This window comes from Pollachius pollachius, assembly GCF_949987615.1.
Source record: "Pollachius pollachius genome assembly, chromosome: 14".
Classification (NCBI taxonomy): Eukaryota; Metazoa; Chordata; class Actinopteri; order Gadiformes; family Gadidae; genus Pollachius; species Pollachius pollachius.
The window spans coordinates 3146991-3169240 of NC_136947.1; the positions used below are offsets into that span (position 1 = coordinate 3146991).

A 22250-nucleotide genomic window follows, 5' to 3' on the forward strand; every position below is an offset into this window, starting at 1 on the left:
TTCGTTGTTATTTCATTTTTAATTACTGTCGACTCGTCGCACAATGGACAACGCGACGGCTTGGGCACTCCGGTGCGATGAGCGTGTTGTCATGCCAACACGAAATAAATGGAAGTCGCACGAGGTCCAGCCGAAGGTTCACGCCTCATGGGTGATTTCCATTGAACGAGGAGGAAGGCGTCTCTGACCGAGGACTGGATGAGGCCGGCGCCTGGCGTGCTGCTGTTCCCCCTTGGTACCCGGTGGGGAACCCGGGCCCCTGTTTATCCAGTGTAGGCCCCTATGCATGGAGTCTCTTTTGATTTGAATCCGTTTTGAGCTGCTGACCGCGGATCTGCTTAACAACCATTCACTCTGGTTCTCAGAGCCCTACTTGGGTTCATCGAAGTTTAGGATAATGGCATTATTTTTGATGAATAGCGTATTAGCATAATTCGGGAAACAGTCCAGAGTCGCCTATGCGTCTATTGCGATCGCTTGTGATGGTTCATTTAACAGGTGCATGGCCGTTTAGAGCATAGAAACCGGGCCATTATACATTTCGACCGACACATTCACTGTGTGCCAGACCCGTGGTCAGGCTGACCCCAGTATGATGCATGGACAACAACAAGACACTTGTGTTTATGCCGTAGTACTGAGATTAGCCGGGCCTCTAATCCAATCGAGCCATCTGTCTTTCCATAGAAGAGCGTTTGCGTTGCTCTTGACTTGTCCTTTGTGTGTGTGTAATTTGCCATGGACGTGCAAGAGGTACTCTCCAAGGAACATGTGCAGCCTATACACACACACAGACAGATTTACCCACATAAACACACGGTGAGATTAACATTCTCTCTTGTCTTGAACGCAGCACCTCTCTCTCTCTCTCTCTCTCTCTCTCTCTCTCTCTCTCTCTCTCTCTCTCTCTCTCTCTCTCTCTCTCTCTCACCCATAGACGCCAATGGATGTGGCCATAATCTTCTAGAATATTCAGAGCTCAGAAGTATATTTGGGAGGGGAACTGAAATTATATTCCTAATATCACACATACACGTTTCCTCTGCAAAAAGTTTTGTCTTCATGCCGCCATTGAGCCAGTTTGGTTTGGTAAAGCTGCCATTTCAAGTGAATATTTCTGACCTATCTTTAGTTGCATTTAACAGGCAACTAGTAGTCCAAAATCAGAAACCAGCGTGGCTTCTTCATCTTCATAAACCCTCTGATAATAGTCATAAACTCAAATACAGTGGTCTCTGATTCACCGCTAGTTTATCCTGTGTGTGTGTGTGTGTGTGTGTGTGTGTGTGTGTGTGTGTGTGTGTGTGTGTGTGTGTGTGTGTGTGTGTGTGTGTGTGTGTGTGTGTGTGTGTGTGTGTGAGGGCAAGAGCACGTGCTGCATATATGAGTGTTGTGAACAGGCATGTTCACACACACATGTCAATGATTGTGTGTACTGATGAACCAGAGACCGGATTGGGGTTGAGATGAGACGGTGGGGGGGCGGGCGGTTCGGGCGGTGGTCATCGTTGCCATAGCAACAGCATCTTCAAATACCGGCCGCTGCTGCCGTGGTGTTCAACGGTGTCAGAGCTGTGGTGTTAATGGGTGGGTCGACGTTCTGATGAGATGGCCACGTTCATAAATACCACCAACTTTGTTGTGTGGCAATTAAGGTTTCCATTCTATTCTATTCATTCTCTCTCGAGGACTTTGGGTCCTGAGGAACCTTTGTGACCCTGATACAATGCATTTTTTTTTAACGAACAAGGAAAAAGATGACGCTAAGTGAGCCCACTGAATATTTGTTTGGACGACTCCAGATCCTCCAAGACTCTACAGATGAAGGTAAAAAGCTCACGATGCTCTCAGCCGGATCGCTCCATCCCCCCTCTTTAACCCTGCGCTTCTTAATTGCTGCACTCTGTTGAACCGATTCGATCATCAGGGACGTTTTACTGCTAGCTCTGAGGCATAAAAAAAATGCATGCGGCCTTTGAAACGAACTCAAACACTATAAGCAAGGCCAACTGCAGGGTTTTATTACTACCACAAGGGGGCGTTATTTCACTTCTGAATACGGCATATGTCTGCCAGTGGAGTCTCAGCTGCGTTCTAACAGGATTTGTAACGTTTCTCAGTTATTCTTCCCCCTCTGTTAATCTATCTACCATTTCTCTGCTCGTGAAATTTGAGAGACGATACATTTCTTAAATATTAAAACGTTTATTTGCAAGTCATAACAAAATAATCATCAGTAGTCATTAAAATATATATATTCCACAAAATTGAACAAAGCTGAATGCTGTCTGTCAGGCAGTTGCTTCGATGGAGAAAATAATTATTTTCTCCCCTCATGTTTAAAAGAAACACCTATCTCATTACTGGCATTTTATGATTACATTTTGAAAAGTGATATCAATATGAGGTCACTAAGTCAAGATTGAGAGAAATATTCGCCATAGCTTGTGTGTTTGTGTTTGCCTCTTTTAACCTTATCATTATCTCCATATATATTATAAGTATATTATATATTATATTACAAGATATTTTTGTTAAGTGCCTGTTAAGAAAAATTCAAACAAGGTAAAAAAAAAAAGACGTTCATTTAGAAAAGGGGACATGAAAAAGAGACACGGAGGGAATTAATCTGGGACACCGGTGAAAGTTATCAGCCCAACGTTGAAAACACAGTCTGAGGCTGAACTACAGAACAGAACTCCTGGAAGACCCTGCGAGGAGACGTCCCTCTGAAAGAACTACACTACAGATGTGTAGCGCGACCTGGGAAAGGACTGTTTCAGGCTAAGGCCTGGGATCTCTGGCTGAGTAGGACCTCCACCACCTTGGGGTCTGCCAGGGTGGAGAGGTCGCCCAGGTCACTCTCGCTGCGTGCGATCTTCCTCAGGATCCTCCGCATTATCTTCCCTATAGAGACAGACTGGGGTCAGCGGTACCACAACGACAAACACTACAACAACTCCATTATTGAGCTTCATCACGCGGCTCCTCTCAATGCTGTGGAGCGCTCCGTTCACTTGCATGGGCCTTCCCGACTTCCGGCGGTGAATTATTTTTTCGATAATTGCGATAACTTATCGACCCCAGCATATTCGGTTGCTAAGCGACGTCAACGTCTTTGGCTGACTATTTCACTGCTGATCAACACTACGAATGGTAATTGTAAAAAGACACACCGTGTGAAGTCATTTTCTTCATTTTAGCAAGTAGCCGTGTAATAAGCGGGATAATGTATAGAGCGACGCCGGTCATTATCGACAATAAGCGCCTTCAGGGCTTCTGCCTGGGCTTATTTTCCCGATAATGACCGGCGTTCTATACATTATCCCTTACGTAGTCAACAGGTAAAAACAAACAATACAGCTCGCACGCCAACACATAGGTGAACGCTGTATAGAACTATGCCAATAGGGGGCCCTCTAGGACTATAGAGATGGTGTACTACGCAATGGAAGCGCTAAAGAGCTTATGTTGTTCATTATGTTTGACAAGAAAAATCCCCATATCATTATAGATATTGTCTGAATCTCACACGCTAATTCTTGTTGTTAAATAAGTCTTCAATGCAAAATACACAAGGGTTTTACACATGTGAAAACCTACCTGAGCGAGTTTTTGGGAGTGCAGGGGCGTTCTGGATGAAGTCCGGTGTGGCGATCGGTCCAATTTTCTCTCTCACTGGAAAAAAAAACAACACACAAAGACGGTAAGTCACTCGAAACCTCCCACCACTCAAACCAGTACAACTCCCAAAGATCTGACCAGTGCGACCCAAAAGGTATCTGTCCTGTCCTCCCCAGCCGGTGCCCTCACCCAGCCTCTTCAGCTCATTCTCCAGGGGGGGGGTGAACTCCAGGTGGTCCTTGAGGCTCACGAAGCAGTACAGGCACTCCCCTTTCACCTTGTGGGGACGGCTGACCACCGCCGCCTCCGCCACCGACAGGTGGCCCATCAGGGCGGCCTCAACTTCCGCCGTGCTCATCAGGTGACCTGGGGGGCGGGGCCACAAGGGGAGGGGAACCGCTTAAAGGGGACATATTATATTACTTTATTTTTTATTATACCACGGTCTGGGGGAATACTCGATTCTGATTGGCTGAAGGGTGTGCATTAACTCCTGATATACGGACACCTGCTAAGCAGTTCCAGTCAAATTGTCTGTTCAGCCTTCAAAACGAGAGCTGGCTAATTGTGAAAAATGCATTAAACTGTAATCAGAAAACGCGGTTATATGCTATAGACCCTATAGTATCTGCGGTATAAAGGCTGGGACGAATTTCAAATTCTAAATATGTACAATGCATAATGTTAGCTCTCTGGCGCATAGCTGAGCGGACTAGAATACCTCCCGCTGCGAAGTCGTAGCTAAGGTCTGTCCTAATTACTGGAGTAGTGAACAACGATCCATTGCATAAGAACCTTACGGGATGGTAACGGTTGTTCCAGGAATTTGTCAACCCTCAGGCGTTACCAGGGAAACAAAGTTATGGCTTGTGAAAAACTTTATATTTGGATTGTAAAACGCATGAAAATATAAATGAATGGTCTTAATTTATTTTCTTTGGCAAGTGACCATGGTATAAGCGGAATAATGCCCTTCGAGGTGTCCATTATCAGGAATTAATGGACTTCCGCGTTGTCCATTAATTCCTGATAATGGACACCTCGTCGGGCATTATCCCTTACTTATATACCACCAGGTGTGAGTGTGATTAGCCGTTACAAGCGGTTTTGAAAACAATGTGCAGCTTCTGACATCCCAGGTGGGCGTGTCCACCCAGATGTATGACAGAGTGATGAGCACTGTTTACTTCATGACGGTGATTGGGCCGACCCAGGCCAGGTCTGCTTGAAATCTGTCTGATCAGAACGGCGGGCTGACACATATTCAGAACACATATAACATTAGCTTGCAGATTTGTCTGGTTCTCAGGTTAGCTGATACCCAATGGAAGAACGAGATTCCAAGTGACAAATCACACAAATGACGTCAATGATTGGACATGGCTTGGGCCAATCCTAACAGTAATCAAAGCAGGTTACTGTAAAACAATAACATTCATGATACAATCTAAGCTAGTGGCACAAATACTTTAGTGGACTATGTCAGTATTACCCGATACGTTCAACATGTCGTCTATTCTGCCTGTGATCCAGTAATAGCCGTCTTTATCTCGCCTGCAACCTGAGAAAGAGAGAGCAAGGGACAAAAATGCTTTTCCATCAATCCTCTTTCCACCAAGTTATCAGCCAATGAAAAACATATTCCATTTAAACTAGTCCGGTTGTTATATTAATACGTTTATTTTGGATCCAAGTGCAAAAACTATATGCATGGTTGTTTGGTCCCCAGATCATGGGAAGGTACCCATTTTGTCAGCATTACGTTAGAGTGTGTAAACATTTGAAGGTAGATTTCCTCACACAACAGATGGAGTAGTATTTAGTATGTGTGTGTTTGACGTACCGTCACCAGTCACATAGAAGCCAGGGAATTTCTTGAAGTAAATGTTCTCAAAGCGCTCGTGGTTCTTGTACACCGTGCGCATCATTCCTGGCCAAGGTCGCTTGAACACCTATAGAGAGAAGACAAAACAAATGTTCCTTCTACCGCATACATCATACATACATACAACATTTAGTCATGTTGTATCTTTGTGGCAGCCAACAGTTTATGACTTTGAGTCTATTGGGATGATGGGGGAAAAAATAAGTTATTGGTAGGAATTATTCCTATGTTTATTGGTCTTTATACGTATATTTTGTGAACTTACCAGATAACCCTCACCCTCTCCTTCCAGTTCCTCTCCGTGTTCGTTCAGGATGGCCGGCTCCACCCCGAAGAAAGGTAATGTCTGAAATGTGGCAACGGAATTATTACTATGACATCCCGTCAAGAATCCATTTTAACCTCCACAATGCAACGCTGGATGTCTCCTGACAATAACCCGCAGCTGAGTGCCGAGTCCTTATGTTCTGATACAGAACGAAATGAGAAGACCCCATCAAAACCATTTCAACTCCATGACCCACTAAAGAAAAACTACAAACATGGCGGCTAGTATAGTGGATGAAGCTAAGACTGGACTAAGTGGCCGTTGGTGTCACTCACAGCCGATCCAGGTTTCAGAGGCGTGGCAGCGGGCAGCGGGGTCAGAACGTGACCTCCCTGGAAAGACAGGGGAGTTAAATGACTGACAAGCAGCGACAAAGAGCTTTTCATGCTCATGACCAACACTGTATATTGTATACGTACTAAATGCAAATACATGTAGGAAGCCGTAATAACGCATGATTTATGATGGCCCTGGGTTTAGTAACTAATGAATATGTAATCCATAGATACAGGCCACAGATAAAGTGGTGAAACATGGGTCACTGCGATCGCTGCTGGTAATAGGCCGCCATTGGTGGCACCAAACATCCTGCACTTAAGGGCTGATTATCGTTCCACGTTCACGCTACGCAATGACCACGCAGACACTTTGACGCAGTCTTGAACCTTTACGGTTCTGCGCCGGATTTTAGCAAGCGGACCAATCACAGCCCTTGCAGCTGCGTCGCCTCGACGGAAGGTTACAATTTTCGGGAGGCGCACGTCAGGCCCTTGCGGTGGATGCGAAGAGGGTCCGCAAGGACGTAAGGGGGCCGTAACCCCCTTGCGTTGCATGAACGTGGGACCATAATCAGCCCTTCACGCCTCGCGCCCACTGCACCGTCCGTCAACGGACGTCGGAAGGCGTGGCTGACGGACGGGGGAGCTTTCCAGGGTCGTCAGAGCCCGAGTAGTGTCACAGTGCTTACATTCGCATAAGCGATCTGATTAGATGACGGATCCATCGCCGCCGAAAAAAGTAGAACATTTTTAAACTTTTCGACGGCGCCGACAGATCCAACGGAGCGGACGGATCCACGACGCATTGCGCGTCCGTCCCCCGTTCAAAGTCAACGGGGATCCGCCAATGGACGGTGCCGCGGGCGCGAGGCCTTACCGTCTCCGTCTGCCAGAAGGTGTCGACCACGGGGCAGCGGCTCCGCCCGACCACCTCGTAGTACCAGTGCCACGCCTCTGGGTTGATGGGCTCTCCCACAGTGCCCAGGATCCTCAGGCTGGAGAGGTCGTACCTGAAGGAAACAACTGGAATCACCTCACGCCTCCAGCCGCCCCAGTCTTGGAGTTTAAAGATGCCAGTTTAAATGAGAAATGGAAGCGTGGTTAAGGGGCTTAACCTGATCCAAACCTAACTCAGATTATTGGGCTGCTCAAATGGGGCACCGCTCCCGTTAGGAAGGAGAATGAATCCAAGTGGGCCCCTCCCCTTCGTGTGTGTGTGTGTTCGTGTGTGTCTGTGTGTTTTCGTGTGTGAGTGTGTATGTTTGTGTGTGTGTGTGTGTGTGTTTTTGTGTGCGAGTGTGTATGTTTGTTTGTGTGTGTGTGTTTTTGTGTGTGTGTGTTTTCGTGTGTGTGTGTGTGTTCGTGTTTGTGTGTGTGTTTGTTTGTTTGTGTGTTCGTGTGTGTCTGTGTGTGTGTTTTCCTGTGTGTGTGTATGTTTATGTGTGTGTGTGTGTGTGTGTGTGTGTGTGTGTGCGCGCGCGCGCGCGCGTGTGTGCGCGCGTGTGTGTGCGTGCACGCCTTACTTCTCCACAGGCTCGTGTCCGTACTTCATCAGCAGGCGGAGGGCGGTGGGTGCCGTGTAGAACTTGGTCACTTTGTATTTCTCAATGACCTCCCAGTAACGCCCTACGTGTGGGTGGACGGGGACGCCCCCAAACTACACACACACACACACGAAAACACACACACACACACGAAAATACACGCACACACACATGAAAACACACACACACAAAAACACACACACGCACACACACGAAAACACACACACGAAAACACACACACGCAACGACACAATGACACACCACAATCCACAAGCATGTGCATAATTCAACAAGAACCCCACAGCACACATACACCGCATGACCTATAAAAGGGCGCGGCGCCCCACGATCATCGCGGGGGGGGGGGGGGGGCTCCTCTCACCAGGACACTGGTGGCGCCGTTGGCCAGCGGGCCGTAGGTGATGTAGGAGTGGCCTGTGATCCAGCCAATGTCGGCGGTGCACCAGTACACGTCGTCATGGCGATGATCAAAGACACACCTGAAGGTCAGCGATGTGTAGAGCAGGTAGCCGGCCACCGTGTGGAGAACACCCTGTGTACGGTACACACACACGCACACACGTCACGCACACACGTCACGCACACACAAAATCACACGCACAGATGCAAAGAGGCACATACCCGTTCAAGGAAATGAATTGGCCGACTGACACAAAGAGCCCAGTGTGCAGCATTATGACTCACTCCTCAGAATGTGAATGCCTGCTCGTATAAAACAATATAGCTCTATTTCAATTTGACTGTGGACAGCAGTCACAGCTAACCAAAACTGTGACACCAAATTTTAACAAAGTTGTCACTGAAGACATGATGGCTTAAAATGTTTCAACACGGTATGTTCAGAATATTGATATGGTCAACTTAAATTGTCAGAGAATATCCATTCCGACTTCTGGCCATATGTAAGCCTGTCACCCTTAATATGAAACATGACACGAACCACAACACGCCCACTGTGGAAGTAAAAAGTCATGGAAAGGACATGCCCCCTGCTGGCAAAAACGACTCAGAGTTAGGCCCTGTCCACACGGAACCGATTTTTTGGTGAAACCGCATAAGCCTTGTGTGTTTCGGCCGACCGTCCGGTGCCCAAAACCGCACATTTCTGAAACCATGTCCGAGGGCGGTTTCAAATCTATCCGGACCTTATGCAGTTTCGTGTTAGGATTCGTGTGTGAAACTCAAACGATGACGTCATTAGCCCCCCACCAGCTGGGCGACGTCAGACGTCATTTTATTTTTCATTTGTATTCTTTTTGTAGCTTTAAATACAGCCCCTTGATAAATGTTGTCACTAACTGTACATTAAAAAGTATTTCTGCTCAATTTAAAAGGTTGAATCTCCTCGTGACTGAACGTTTGCGGACAGCGCGCAGGCTGTATGCACGCAGGCTTGATGCGCTCCACTTTCCTCTGGAGAACCAGCGCCTTGAGTATTTACTACAGCGTGTCTACAGCTCGATGCCGTTCCGCAATGAATCTGTTCTTTACGGAGATATTCCTGAACCGCATGAAACGAAACCGGATCGTTTTTTACGCCCACTTCGGCTCCGTGCGGACGGGGCCTAAATAGCTGGTGGAATCGATGGCACAATTCAACATGAAAAACCGGAAACCCCCACCATGGTTGGGTTGTTCGTGTTGCCATGGCACCGGGTCAGGACCCAACCCGGGTGGTCATAATCTCCACCCGTCCATTGAGGCCCCACCAGGGGGTGTTGGTGTAGCTACCTTGGGCTTTCCGGTGGAGCCGCTGGTGTAGAGGATGAAGAGGGGGTCCTCAGCGTCCATCCACTCGGGATCACACTCCTCCGACGCGCCCCGCATGGCCTCGTCCCACCACACGTCACACCCACTGTCCCAGGACGTCTGAGCAGCACACACACAGAGACCCAGCTATGCACCCCCAGAAATGCAGGCCTCTTTGTGTATGTGCGTGCGTGTGTGTTTGTGTGTGTGTGCGCGTGTGAAAATCACTTCATGTCATCACCGTATCCAACCATTCCAGCCTTGAATTTAAAGATGCCAATTAAATGAGAAAGGGAGTGCGATAGAGGGGCTTAACCTGTGTGTGTGTGCGTGTGTGTGTGTGTGTGTGTGTGTGTGTCTGTGTGTGTCTGTGTGTGTGTGTGTGTGGGGCGTATTATCTTTTGCAAAAAATATCGTAAACATTACCAAATGCTACACATCTGACACTGACCACCGGTACTTCCTCAGTGCTTTGTTCTCCAATTCCCCATCTGGGATCAATAAAAGTATGATCTTATCATATCCTAAATGCAGTGAAGCTCCTCCCCACAGACTCCTTCCTGGCTGTGACCTGGCCACTGGAGCCCAGGTGTGGACCGTTACAAGATCACCACTCACCTGCAGTCCGTGGCAGGCCCCCCCGTTTGGGGTCCTGAGCCCGTGGTGTTTGACCACCAGACATTTTGTGACACAGGGCGATGACCTGCAACAAGATGAATGTGTTTTGGTTCAACTCAAATGCGTCCAGACACCTATGCAGGCATCTATCTGTGCCAGCTAACTGTGCCAGGTAAGGGACCTGTACCATGTCATGGTATGGATCAAGAAATATCAAGGCCTCACTGTTCACAGCCATCCGTTTCTGGCAGGATAAAAGTGGTTGGGCAAGCAGGCGTCTTAGGAGAGCTGATGATGTTCACTGATGAGGTCAACAGCTCCACATGTGTGCGTGTGTTTGCGTGTGTGTGCTCATGCATGTGTGGGTTGTGTTTGTGCGCGCATTGAAACTGTGCACACAGTGTGACTCATCGCGCCCGGGTCAGGTCCGGTTGTTGCTGGCGGAAGTAAGCAAACAGAGAGCTCCTTGTGGACACTGACCTCTCCAGGCACTTCTCTAGAGCCTCGTCTGCTATCTGTTTCAGGTTGACCAGTTTCTCTCCTCGGTATACACCGTCTGAGACGCATCCCCGCAGCATCCATAGGAGAGAGAGGCAGCGGTGACCGGAAATGGAAATGTTTACATAGCAAATATGTAAGTTAAGCGATAATATCTGCATAACATCTCCATGTTTTGTAAATCATACAGTCAGCAAGCAATGCATCTTCGATTGTTTTTACACTTTTAAGCAACGCTGACAAAATGGGGTCAAGGGAACGAATTGTCCTATGAACAGTTCCTATGAACGACCCTTTGTACACAATGATCCAATATAATAAATACATACTGTTTACCCAACACCATCACAAACCTAACCCTCTAAAAGATTCTATCCGCTATCAAATTCCATTGACCGCAATTATTCGAACTGTGCCCACCCTATATGGCCGATGTTACCAAAACCCCTATGACCACAGCTAACCGCTTTGATCCTATTCAGTAGTTTTCTCCCTCCTCCTGCTTCACTGCAGGCCCAAAAACACCCCTTTGAGCAATGTGCCTGTGAAAAGGGCTTGTGTGATAGTCCCAAGGCTTTTGTGTGAGGTGAGGAATTGGGATTGTAAAGTGTACCTGCTGTCACCAGCACACAGCTTTGGGTGTCAACGATCCTCTCACACAAACTCTCAGAGGAGAAGCCTGCAAACTATGCACACACACACACACACACACACACACACACACACACACACACACACACACACACACACACACACACACACACACCAGAGAGGGAAGAAGAGAAGGGGAAGATATGACACAGAAGCAGAGTTACTTTGAGGAGTTTCTGAGGCGCTTGCCTAGTAGGCATGTGCGTTCTGCTTCAGGTTTATATATTAATATTAATACTAAGACTATAATGTATCAAAATGGAGAACAGCGTTAGGATTCGAGACTCAATGCCGGGAGTGGCACAGCCTGCAGAGCATTAGCTATTAATATATATACATAGATCTATGTTATACTTTATATAAGTCCAACTACATTTTCAGTTGGTGGAGTAATTCTATTCTAGGAGTTGATACACTTCAAAGAGAGTTAGCATCTGCATATTAACAAGTCCTTGGATTTGCATAATGACGCCCTTTAACAAATGATGCTTCTCACTATGGAAACTAACACTAGGACACACACACACACACACACACACACACACACACACACACACACACACACCAGCCCCCGCATTAGTGAATTTACGAGCACAATGATCAAGGACAACCGGGGGATGCTAACATTTTAGCCTGTGGAAAAATAGCCCAGCATGCATGATAAAAATAAACCATTCCAGAGTAGCCAGCACATGGTTTAAGTGTAATGCTAAGCTGTACTTGGCTGTGGGTGGTTGAATAGCTATAATACTTTTAGTTTGCTAGCAAGATTCTTTCTGAAGATTGGATAGAAATGGCAAGCGTCTGACCCATATAGCTAGCTTATATTAGGACACCAGTGAAAGCATGCAGGGTTCTGCGTAAATGGTCCTAAATGACCATCAAGCGGTGATTACGCTCTAGGTTATTATCACATTATCACAGTTGATAGCCTATTTCCAATGGGAAATCTGGGTCAGTGAAACAAACACCGCTAACCTACTTCTGTCTCTCCTTGCCGAAAGAAAGGGGACCTCCCAACTCATTTGGGATTAGACACAGAAGACACTGAATTTCCTGATCCCATTTGAGGGTGAACAATGAGATAAAAATATATAGGAATGTATGAGTGAATTCTTGCTTTCATTTGTATCATGATTTGATACAAATCATCTGATTTGGCAGGCATACATTTTAGGCCATTTGTTACCTAATTGTGCTATCCTAATAACAGGTGAAGGGCTGATTATGGTTCCACGTTCACGCAATGTAATGACCACGCAGACACTTGGACACAGTCGTGAACCTTTATGGTTCTGCGTCGGGATTTAGTGAGCGGACCAATCACAGCCCTCGCTGCTGCGTCGCCTCGACGCAAGGTTAACATTTTTGGGAGGCGCACGTCAGGCCCTTGCGGTGGACGCAAGGAGGGTCCGCAAGTCCGTAACCCCCTTGCGTTGCATGAACGTGGGACCATAATCAGCCCTCAAGGGTGCAGCAGGGCTGTTTGTTGGAAGAACTCACCACGATTGAGTGGACGGCTCCTATCCGGGCGCAGGCCAGCATGGTGTACACCAGCTCTGGGATCATAGGAAGGTAGATAGCCACTCGATCCCCCTTTTTTACACCTGGATCAAGGCAACAAAGACACATAAACACAACACTACATGTTGACTGAAAACCACTGGCGGAAATTGCCATTGAAATGAAATGGTTCTGTTGCGGTTTGCAAAATGATTGGGCTCCTGTGAATCTAACTTGAAGCAATCAGTGTATAAATAAGAACGCATCAGCTGCAATCAGTGGAACAATAGACAATAGAAATATGAAAAACAATAAACTGCATGTGCAAGGCAGAGAAAAGGGTAACTTACAAATCAGTAGTATTAAATTATCCTTGAAATGAACAGTCTAATATTGAAGAACGGGGAGTGTAGTCCATTCTCCTTACCCAACTTCTTCAGGACATTGGCACACCTGCACACCTGACCCAACAACTGGCCATAGGTGATGACCAAGGTCTGGTCGGGAGAGTTCCCCTCCCTGGGAGGACAAAGCCACAGAAATACAACCATAAACCAATAATAGTAGGACATGAAGTGACGTATTGTGTCTGTGTTACCTTATGTAAAGCAAGGTTCCCATTCATCCTTGCATTACATGCCACTGACCATGTCGACAGCAAATTGGTAATAACATAGCAAATATAAAAAGGCCTTTTGCTTCATCAATTGACATAGAAAGAGATATTGTGTTCCAACCAGCGGCTCTATGCCTATATTAGGTTTGGATACTTGACAGGAGTGTTTCTGCATCCACCCAGGCCTGTAGTCAACCTGGCAACCTGCCTGCTGCTAAACTTGACTCTGACATGTGTAACCCCGTTTGGCAACCATCTACAAGCTGGTACAACGAGCTGATAACAGCTGGGATATGATTTACTGCTAAATCCTCAATGCAGTGCCATAAGGAAGCACTACTACTGTAAAAAAAAAAAAGACACACACAGACAGCTTTATTCTATACATTTAAAAAGATGCTTCTTATTCAAAGCCCCCCTTTAATGCCCTTATCTTCATACCATCAATGCCAACAGATAGGATATGAATAACCTCTCTGACAAGGCTAAAACGTGAACAAATATTTTAGTACCAGCAATAGACACTACCACACATTCTCAAGTTAATGATTAATCCCCTAAAGTTTCTTGGAAGCAGTTGAAAGGGAACACATTTTATAGCCAGAATAGCTCAGTTCATTTGACACTTTAAGATGTTCAGAAACTTCCTAAGGTTAGAATACAGTGGACTTTATCCAACCAAAGGAACTCATCAGAGCCGCCTTTGTCTCCAGTTTCTACAGAGTAGATGTGGTTTGATGTTGAGGTCATTACATACAATTTCCCACCATGTTATTTTTTGAGGAGGGTGTAATCCTCGAAAAGTATTCTTGTACGGTCGCTCCACTATGTGCAGACAGTATACTGAAGCCCAATAAAAACCGATATCCTGTAAACATTAGGGCAACACTATAGGGTCATTTGTGTTAGAAATGGCAGACATTTTTCATGCAAAGGTGCTGGTTCAAAGGGTTTTATTAAAATGCTCATTCATTCTCAACACCATAATTGCATTGTCAAATTTGAAGGACTTATGCAAGTGAAGCAAGAACGACCAATGAAAGAATCAATAGGACTCAGTGGCGACACAGAAGAGTGACATAAGGGCTGCTATGGAGTGCAGCCAGTTACTACATAAGTCATGTGGGTTTATGTTGTCCGAGTTCCCCATTTAATCATCAGTCATTAACGTCATTGTGGCGGAACCATTTATTGATGCCTCGGATGTTAAATATTTACCCTTTTAAATAAAATTATGAACGTACTAAAAGAAGAGCCTATGATAACACAGGGTGTGTGGTCTTGGGTTGTTATACAGCAACCTTTGTTGAAGGGCAATCTAATATTTGTGGATGCAATGCAAGACCAGATATGAATCTATTTCAATGACAATTCAATCATTCAATTGTAATCATTAAAATGGGCTTCTTTATTGCTGGAAAATCCTGAGCAACATGTTTGTAAAAAGAGATGTCATGGAGGTTAACTGGGATGAATAGATTCATGCCACAGTGATGTGAGTCAGCGTACACTTAGGCCCATGTATTTCATGTATAGCATCAAATGCCTTTCGACAGCAATGATGACAGACAGTGGTTTCATCTTTCCCCCACCCATGATGCTTACCAGTAGTAGGCCACCTTTTCACCCAGGTTCTTGTCTTTCACGTTCCTGTCCAGGACGTTGTAGCAGATGTTGGTTTTTGCTCCCTCCATGAATTTGATGAAAATGTTGCCTTTAGTCACATCAAAGTTGTACTGCATTATTGGTCCTGTTGCTGGCTTCTTCCAAAAAAACTCATCCGCGATCCCTTTCCAGAAGGCTAGTGAGGAAAGACATTTTAAAGTAATAGTGGTGCTGGTGATCCTGGTTCCAAATAGTTCACTTTAATGCAAGTTAGAGATCCAAACAGACTTACACATGTTGACAGACAAAAACACACGAAAACATGCCCGAAAAAGACAGAGATGTATGCACACACATGTTGATGCACAAACAGATAGCCGGACAGCAGTGTTGATCCCAGAAACACATCCACACACCCACACCCACACACACACGCACACACGCACACACACACACACACACACACACTCACACACACACACACACACACACACACACACAGGCAACACCACTAATGTATGAGACATACCGTCTGGATTCTCCACAGACTTTCTGTAAAGTTCCAGATAAGAGTTGAAATCAGGCACATGAGCATCTTTCTGCAAGTCAAGCGGAGGATGATACATCTTTTCCTCGATATAGTGAGACCCAGGAATAACCATGTTGAGGAGACAAGACTGCTGGCTAATCTACAGATCATCTAATGATGCGCAGCAAGAGGGGTAAATCCAATGTCACTGTGGATTGGACCGTCCTCCTGGGCCAATGTAAGAACACTTCAGGGGCCCGCGTACTGAAAGTCAACTGTTCACTGTGGACACACCTTGAACCCGTCGGCCGAGCCTCTTCCAGTCTGCTCAGCTCCAATAGAACCAATGACTCTCGCAGCGTTCGGCACTCCTACTTTTTCATTGGTTGAACAGTCCCTGGTCTGTTTATCACATTATGTTTTCTATTCGGAGGAAGGATGTTTGTAGGCAGATGAATGGCTGGGATTCAAAGTGTTGAAACTCTGGGAATGGTCGTCCGAGTCAAATAAAAGATTAACGAAACAGAGCGCTGTAAGACAACTTCCTGACTAGGCTTCTGTTATTAACTCCCACTAAACATAGATACCATCTGTCAATACCAGACATACCCTGTTATAAATAAAAAGATCGCTGCAGCTTTTGTAATCTTGTAAAATAGATTTAGATTTTACATTGTCAATGTTGAACGATGAGGGTCACGTTCACATTAAAAGATGAATAATTCATTATAAGTATTATCTATCAACAAAGTAGACATGTATACACATACTTCTTGAATTTTGGTTATAATACTAGTTGTATCAGTAATGTTTTTATCTCAGTTTTTCTATCAGCGATCCATTGGTTGTGCCAGTGACGTTGCACACATTACCAGACCTGAATAATCGAGACCGATCGCAGTTTGTATGTTGTGGTCGGCCATCGAAGTCCCGTGTCAGCGTTAGCACGTCGGGACAAAAACTTATCAACATGTTTTTGTCTTCTGTTATTCGATCTGCGGTTTCGCAAACGGTACGGAATCTTTGCTCTACCTATATTACGATAATCACGTTAGATATTAAGACTTTAAACCTCGTCCTGTAAGATGTATAGGCTAGGACATGTCACAAGGGCAAGTTGTGCAGGCCGCTATCGTTAGCCAATGTTAGCAAGGAAGCTAGGTTACCTTGCAAGCTGACACACTATGGCAGAATAAAATATGGTCATACTTGGAAGCACTTTTGATAATTGTAATGACAATAACATGTTTAAAGTATTGCCATTTTGAGATTTCGATATCTTGTAAAGGTGCATATTTCATAGGAGGACAAACATTGTGATTGAATGCAGATTGATAAAAATAGCCTAACTATAATCAATGTTGATTATCTCTTCATTTTTGGCTTACGACTATACAAAATCAGGCAATGTGTGAGTCACCTATGTCAGATATTGTCTATGACTTGCACAGCACAGCCTTATGTGACCAAACACTACGTAATATACCATTCTACTGGTCACGTAACCATCACATTGAAAACATTGAAGTGTCACAACCTTCGAAGGATATACACGGTGCATCTAAACAAATTCATTCATATCCAAATTTCAAGTTACCATTACACATATGCATGACATCAATATTATACAGTATAATTTGGTACAATAATAACCAAAGGCATCGATCTAAAGGCATTCAGTGTTTCTCATTGTCACTGATGGAGACATTCAATTCAATGTAGCCAATGGTTAGTGTACCATGTTTTAGCCAAATAAGGTTGCCTAAATTGTAAAAAAAAATAAAATAAAATAATTAATTTTCTATAAATAAGTGTTAGCAAATTTCTCATCTGGTTATGTGTAAAGTGGATATAATTATCTGTTGGATACTGCCACCTGTACAGCAAGTTCCCCGCGATGTGATTAAACAAGACCTATTTTCCATGTTAACAGGCGAGGCAGGTAAGAAGTCTGCATCGGTCTGCTGCACGTGCAGGAGCAGGAGGCATCTTTGTGGTAAGTCACTGCCTCCCTGCTGAAATGGGCAGATTTATATATTTGTATTTAAATTGTCCTTCCATCTCTGTGAAATGTGGTCAAGTTCATTGGATGGTTGTACTGTTTACACTGAAAGGGGTTGCCTCTGATTTTTGTTGTACTAAAAATAGAATAGTCTATATATATTTCTGCAGTATTTTCTTAATATTTATTTATCCATTGATCTTGGAATGACATTGTACTGAAGAATAGTGTGCCTCTAAGCTTTCTATTGGTAAATTAATTTTAATGTATTTATTTTGGTCAGCTTCAAAGGTACTGCTTTCTTAAAGGTACACCAAGTAGCTCTACAGAGCTGCAACATTATGTCATGGAAAATTGCCATGAGAACAGTCCCTCGATGACCATCGTGTCAGGGACTGACACGATGTGTTTGAACCTGCCCAAAAGGAGACATGCCGATTGTTTTGTCTTTTCCTTCACATTTTTGAACGTGAGAGAAATCATGTTCACAAACGTGTTGGTGTTGAACTTCCTATCAAAGAAATGAAATGGGAATTGAGGTCGATAGGACTGTTCATCGATGAAAATGAGCTTTTCCCATTTACTCACAAGGGGGCAGTGTGCAGAGACAGGAATACTTAAAATACATACTGTACATTGCCTGTCATCTGTGGTGAGGGTTTTGTTCATGGTTGGAAACAGCACCTGGCCTGCTCAAGCCACACATATGACCCTACATATATTTAATAAAAGAACTCCAAACCCAACTGTCTACACCCAGCAATATCAAATTCAAAAGAAAAAATGGTTCATTCACTATTTACAACTAGAAATGTGTGTAACTAACAATTCTTAACCATTTCATTCCAGCACAGGGACACCGCAGACAACAACCCTGATACCCCTTTTGAATTCACTGCGGAGAACCTAAAGGTATGTTGGATGTAAAAAAAAAAGGGCTCTTTACTCAAGGGTCTTTAATCCAGTTAATTGTAACGGAAAAGATTGCCGTATAGTTAAAATTAATAAAGAAACAGTTCTCCTGATTATGTAATTCCACATTATTTATAATTCTTTCCAATGTATTTCTCCCCTAGAGAATTGATGCGATCATCTCTATGTACCCAGTGGGTCACAAGCAGGCAGCCACTATTCCAGTTCTGGATTTAGCCCAGAGGCAACATGGATGGCTACCCATCTCCGCCATGAACAAGGTACGGCTGTTCCTAATCAAGTTTCTTGGCTGTCCTGTACATGCTGTTCTTTGGTTCCCAGAATCCCATCCAATGTTCATTTCCGATTCAATGATGCTCTTATAATGTAGACAATCGCACAGAAAGATATGTGAACTAGCTGTCACCACAACAATGTGTTTTCTTAGGTGAGATTAAAACAGGAATAATTTGATTGGGCCTCAACGTGTTCAATAATACCATGGCAATAATCAAATCTCTGTTCAAAATGACTTTATTGAAAATGGTGGATTAAATATTCATAGTTTCTTTAGGATAGATGGACAAATGGAACTACCAATAGCAATTTCCTGGCCTGGGACGACCAAACAATTCCGACAAATGACATTTCTGCAATTGAACTGTTTGTCTGAAGCGAGACCCCTAGGTGCCCTCGTTCTTTTCAGAGCAGTAAAGTAATGATTTGAGTGCATGTTTTGGTGCAGGTTGCAGAGGTGCTGGAAGTCGCTCCGATGAGAGTGTATGAGGTGGCGACGTTCTACACCATGTTCCTGCGTCAGCCTGTGGGGAAGTACTTCATCCAGATCTGCACCACGACCCCCTGCATGCTCTGCAACTCCGACAGCATCCTGGAGGCCCTCAAAACCAAACTGGGTGAGAGCAGCAGCAGCGGTTCACGTTATCACGATAAGGACCCCGATAGAAAAGACCAACATACTTTCTTATAGGTTCTTTGAGATTGAGGACAGATGTGTACATTTACAGCTGCATCATCGTTCTACTTTTTGGAGCACTTGACGGTTGTTTTTAAGTAAAAAGGTATTACACGCCTGGTCTGAATCCAGAAACTAGCAATTATTGTTTCAGTGGTTAACAATGGAAGCTCATGTCAAATCCTATTAAGAGTAAAAAACAACCTACACATACAGATACTGTGGTGCTTTGTAATTTATTTCCCCGTGCCCCAGGTAATTGAATTCACTCAACAAAGGATGAAGTGGACTAGCTTTGCTGATGTGACATATTGTTATTCAGCCACAGTGGATGGTCTACTTCGGTTTCAAAACACTACAATGGATTTGCATAAAATGATGGAAGGGCTTTCATTGTGAAAACGGGGAGCTGATTCAGGGACCATAAGTGGAATGAGAGGGCCCTAAACATGGCCACAATAACAACGCTTAAAAAAGTACAAGTGACAAACCCTGCAAACATATCTCCGCACTCAGAATTTAATGTACCCTGTTCAGCTAGAATTAACTTTAAATCTGATACCTTGGTCCATTCCTCGGTCCTCATCCCACAACCCCCCCCTGTATTGCCACATGTATCCAATAACTATGGCATAAATGTACATCCTATGTCTTTAGGAATTCAATATACACATCCTATTGAATTTGGTATGTTTTTAGATCATTAGCACGATTGGCTTAATGGTAGTCCCTCATTTGCAGTGTGATTGGGGACTAAACACGGGGCCTGTGTTTTCAATGTCTTCTTCAGGTATCAAGGTGGGGGAGACTACACCCGACAAGATGTTCACCCTCATTGAGGTTGAATGTCTGGGTGCTTGTGTGAACGCTCCCATGGTTCAAATCAATGACAACTACTATGTGAGTATTCCCTGCCTGTACCACTCTGTGCACCGAGTCGAGGACAAATGAACCAAATAAGGTTCTGCTGAGAAAGGGTCGCCATTTAGATTAATTTAAACAGTTTTGGTTGCTATCATTTTGCCAAGCAAGTAATGGCTAGAAGCATGTCATATAAAATGGTTCCTATATCATGTTTGATATTTTTAGAAGATCCAACGGGTAGCAACAACCATTCATTGTATCTGGGTTATGTAGGCGCCCTTTTGTCCGATTGAAGGATTATGGTCTGGCTTTCTCTATATGCTAAAAGCGATCCAATATAACTAATGGGAAGTCTCAATGAGATCCCCATGTTCAGATTAACAAAGCTCAGGAGCAATGAAAAAAAGGCAAACCGCTAGTAAAAACAGTCTGATGTGTTTCCTTTTCGAGGATTTGATTACACTATGGTGTAGTACCTTAAGTACTCCTGTATCCTGTATGTGTTCACCATCTACCCTTGGATGCCATCTCTATTTAACGGTAGTGGACGGCTGGGCGATAAGTGGCAAACTTTATGGTTAACTAACCTCCTTACCACTGTGTGTTAGACAATGTCTTGTGGTCCCAATACCCCCTTGATAAAACCCTGGGGAGGGCATAAACGGTGCCCCGTGGCCTCTTTAATTCCCCATTGGACGGAAAATATCCCGTATCCCGTCTAGGGGGGACATTTTGAGGCAATAACAAATCTACCCGCATCTATATTTAAACACTCAGAAGAGAGCGCGCACATTAGCCCTAACTTGTTGTGTGTTGCCTTGATTGCAATGTTTTCCTTGCGGCGGTGTATTTGCCCCCTTTGCCCCGTTGTTCGTATCATCAACGATCTATCTTTTCTCTTTGCATCCAGGAGGACCTCACTGCTGAGGACATGGATCACATTATTGACGAACTTAAGGCTGGGAGGGTGCCGCCACCTGGGCCAAGGTAATTCCCAACATCAATTTTATGTTCCAATCAAATAATGTCTTGCTACAGCACGAGTTCTCAGAGGAAAAGCTTTTTATTTTTTTTTCTTATTCACATTTATATTTTTGGCTTTGCCTCTTAGGAATGGTCGTTTCTCCTGTGAGCCAGCCGGGGGTCTAACTTCTCTGACTGAACCCCCACCCGGGCCGGGGATCGGTGTGAGAGCAGACCTCTAAACGCGGATGGCCGCGTCAACCAATCCCTAGACTGATATGTTTTATGATTGCATATGTAAATAAAATATTAATGTATCTGTACTTGTCTCTCTGTGTCACTCAATGATTCAGCATATTGCAATAACATAAAGAGGTCTGCGCTTTAAATGTTCGAAACGCTACTTGTGATGCAGTATTGCATTACAATGCAATGCACATGTATTTAGTATTTGCATTCTCAACGCCAGGCCGAAGCAGCCAGCTTATTTTCATCCCACCACTGAGGTGTATGCGTGTCTAGTCGATGCCCCTCCCCCACCCCGATTTCCTCTTGTGATTTCAAGCTTGTTCTGCAACAAAATATAATGCAGCGCATGCGCAAACTAACCGCCGCTGGTGAAAATGTCACTGCGCCACCAACACAGAAATACCCGGCTGAATGTAGGCTACGTTTCAGGCTGCGTTTCAGAGGTCGGCACTGTATTGAAGATACTAGCCGTGTTTAATAATGGCTTCAGGTGCCAAAAACATATTTTATATTGCTTACACGGGTGATAACGTTGCTACTGGCCGGAGCAGAGGAAAAAATGACGTCAAGCGCTCATTTACAACCACGTTACAACGAGGTATTTAACCAACAGCTACTCGGAAGCTACATTCTACAAGTTATGGTTAAACAAAAAGCACAAACGATGTCACCTTAACAGTTTGACATGTAACAACCACAATTGGAGTTAAATTGTGAGACATACCCATCTACATCCCGCAGACGAGGTCCTTATAAGCTAGATGAGGCTCAAACTACCACGTGACTCCTGTCGACCAATCAGAGCGTCGGTTGCATGTTTTGCTAGGCTTTTCTTGGA

The 22250-nt window shown here is 44.6% G+C and overlaps 2 protein-coding genes and 1 long non-coding RNA gene across 3 annotated transcripts; 1 reads left to right on the forward strand and 2 right to left on the reverse strand.

The window, feature by feature from the left end:
• Positions 1-2195: 2195 nt before the first annotated feature.
• acss2l (acyl-CoA synthetase short chain family member 2 like) lies at positions 2196-15747 on the reverse strand. Its single transcript, XM_079750234.1, has 18 exons — positions 15450-15747; positions 14921-15116; positions 13127-13218; positions 12700-12803; positions 11159-11231; positions 10528-10603; positions 10048-10132; positions 9412-9549; positions 8042-8212; positions 7639-7772; positions 6993-7125; positions 6113-6169; positions 5775-5855; positions 5468-5576; positions 5117-5185; positions 3814-3990; positions 3604-3678; positions 2196-2907 (listed from the first exon to the last, which is right to left on the reverse strand). The coding sequence occupies exons 1-18, from the start codon at positions 15580-15582 to the stop codon at positions 2780-2782; spliced, it is 2031 nt and encodes a 676-aa protein (XP_079606360.1). The 5' UTR covers positions 15583-15747; the 3' UTR covers positions 2196-2779.
• A 587-nt stretch (positions 15748-16334) lies between these two features.
• On the forward strand, positions 16335-21486 carry ndufv2 (NADH:ubiquinone oxidoreductase core subunit V2). Its single transcript, XM_079750346.1, has 8 exons — positions 16335-16461; positions 17383-17445; positions 18301-18363; positions 18528-18644; positions 19109-19277; positions 20127-20236; positions 21111-21187; positions 21312-21486. Exons 1-8 carry the CDS (start codon positions 16420-16422, stop codon positions 21403-21405), a joined length of 735 nt encoding a protein of 244 aa, XP_079606472.1. The 5' UTR covers positions 16335-16419; the 3' UTR covers positions 21406-21486.
• On the reverse strand, positions 18880-22186 carry LOC307085529. Its single transcript, XR_013812376.1, has 2 exons — positions 22137-22186; positions 18880-19273 (listed from the first exon to the last, which is right to left on the reverse strand). It is a non-coding gene; the product is annotated as an uncharacterized lncRNA (long non-coding RNA).
• Positions 22187-22250: the final 64 nt, after the last annotated feature.

Bases quoted from the DNA above. Each gene is read 5' to 3' on its own strand.
- ndufv2 (XM_079750346.1), top strand. From the start codon at position 16,420: ATGTTTTTGTCTTCTGTTATTCGATCTGCGGTTTCGCAAACG. The intron at 17,446-18,300 runs GTAAGTCACTGC...ATTTCATTCCAG, and splicing joins GAGCAGGAGGCATCTTTGTG to CACAGGGACACCGCAGACAA. The intron at 21,188-21,311 runs GTAATTCCCAAC...TTTGCCTCTTAG, and splicing joins GTGCCGCCACCTGGGCCAAG to GAATGGTCGTTTCTCCTGTG.
- acss2l (XM_079750234.1), bottom strand. From the start codon at position 15,582: ATGGTTATTCCTGGGTCTCACTATATCGAGGAAAAGATGTATCATCCT. The intron at 15,117-15,449 runs GTATGTCTCATA...TTTCCTCACTAG, and splicing joins GTCTGTGGAGAATCCAGACG to CCTTCTGGAAAGGGATCGCG. The intron at 5,856-6,112 runs GTGAGTGACACC...GCCACATTTCAG, and splicing joins CTCTGAAACCTGGATCGGCT to ACATTACCTTTCTTCGGGGT.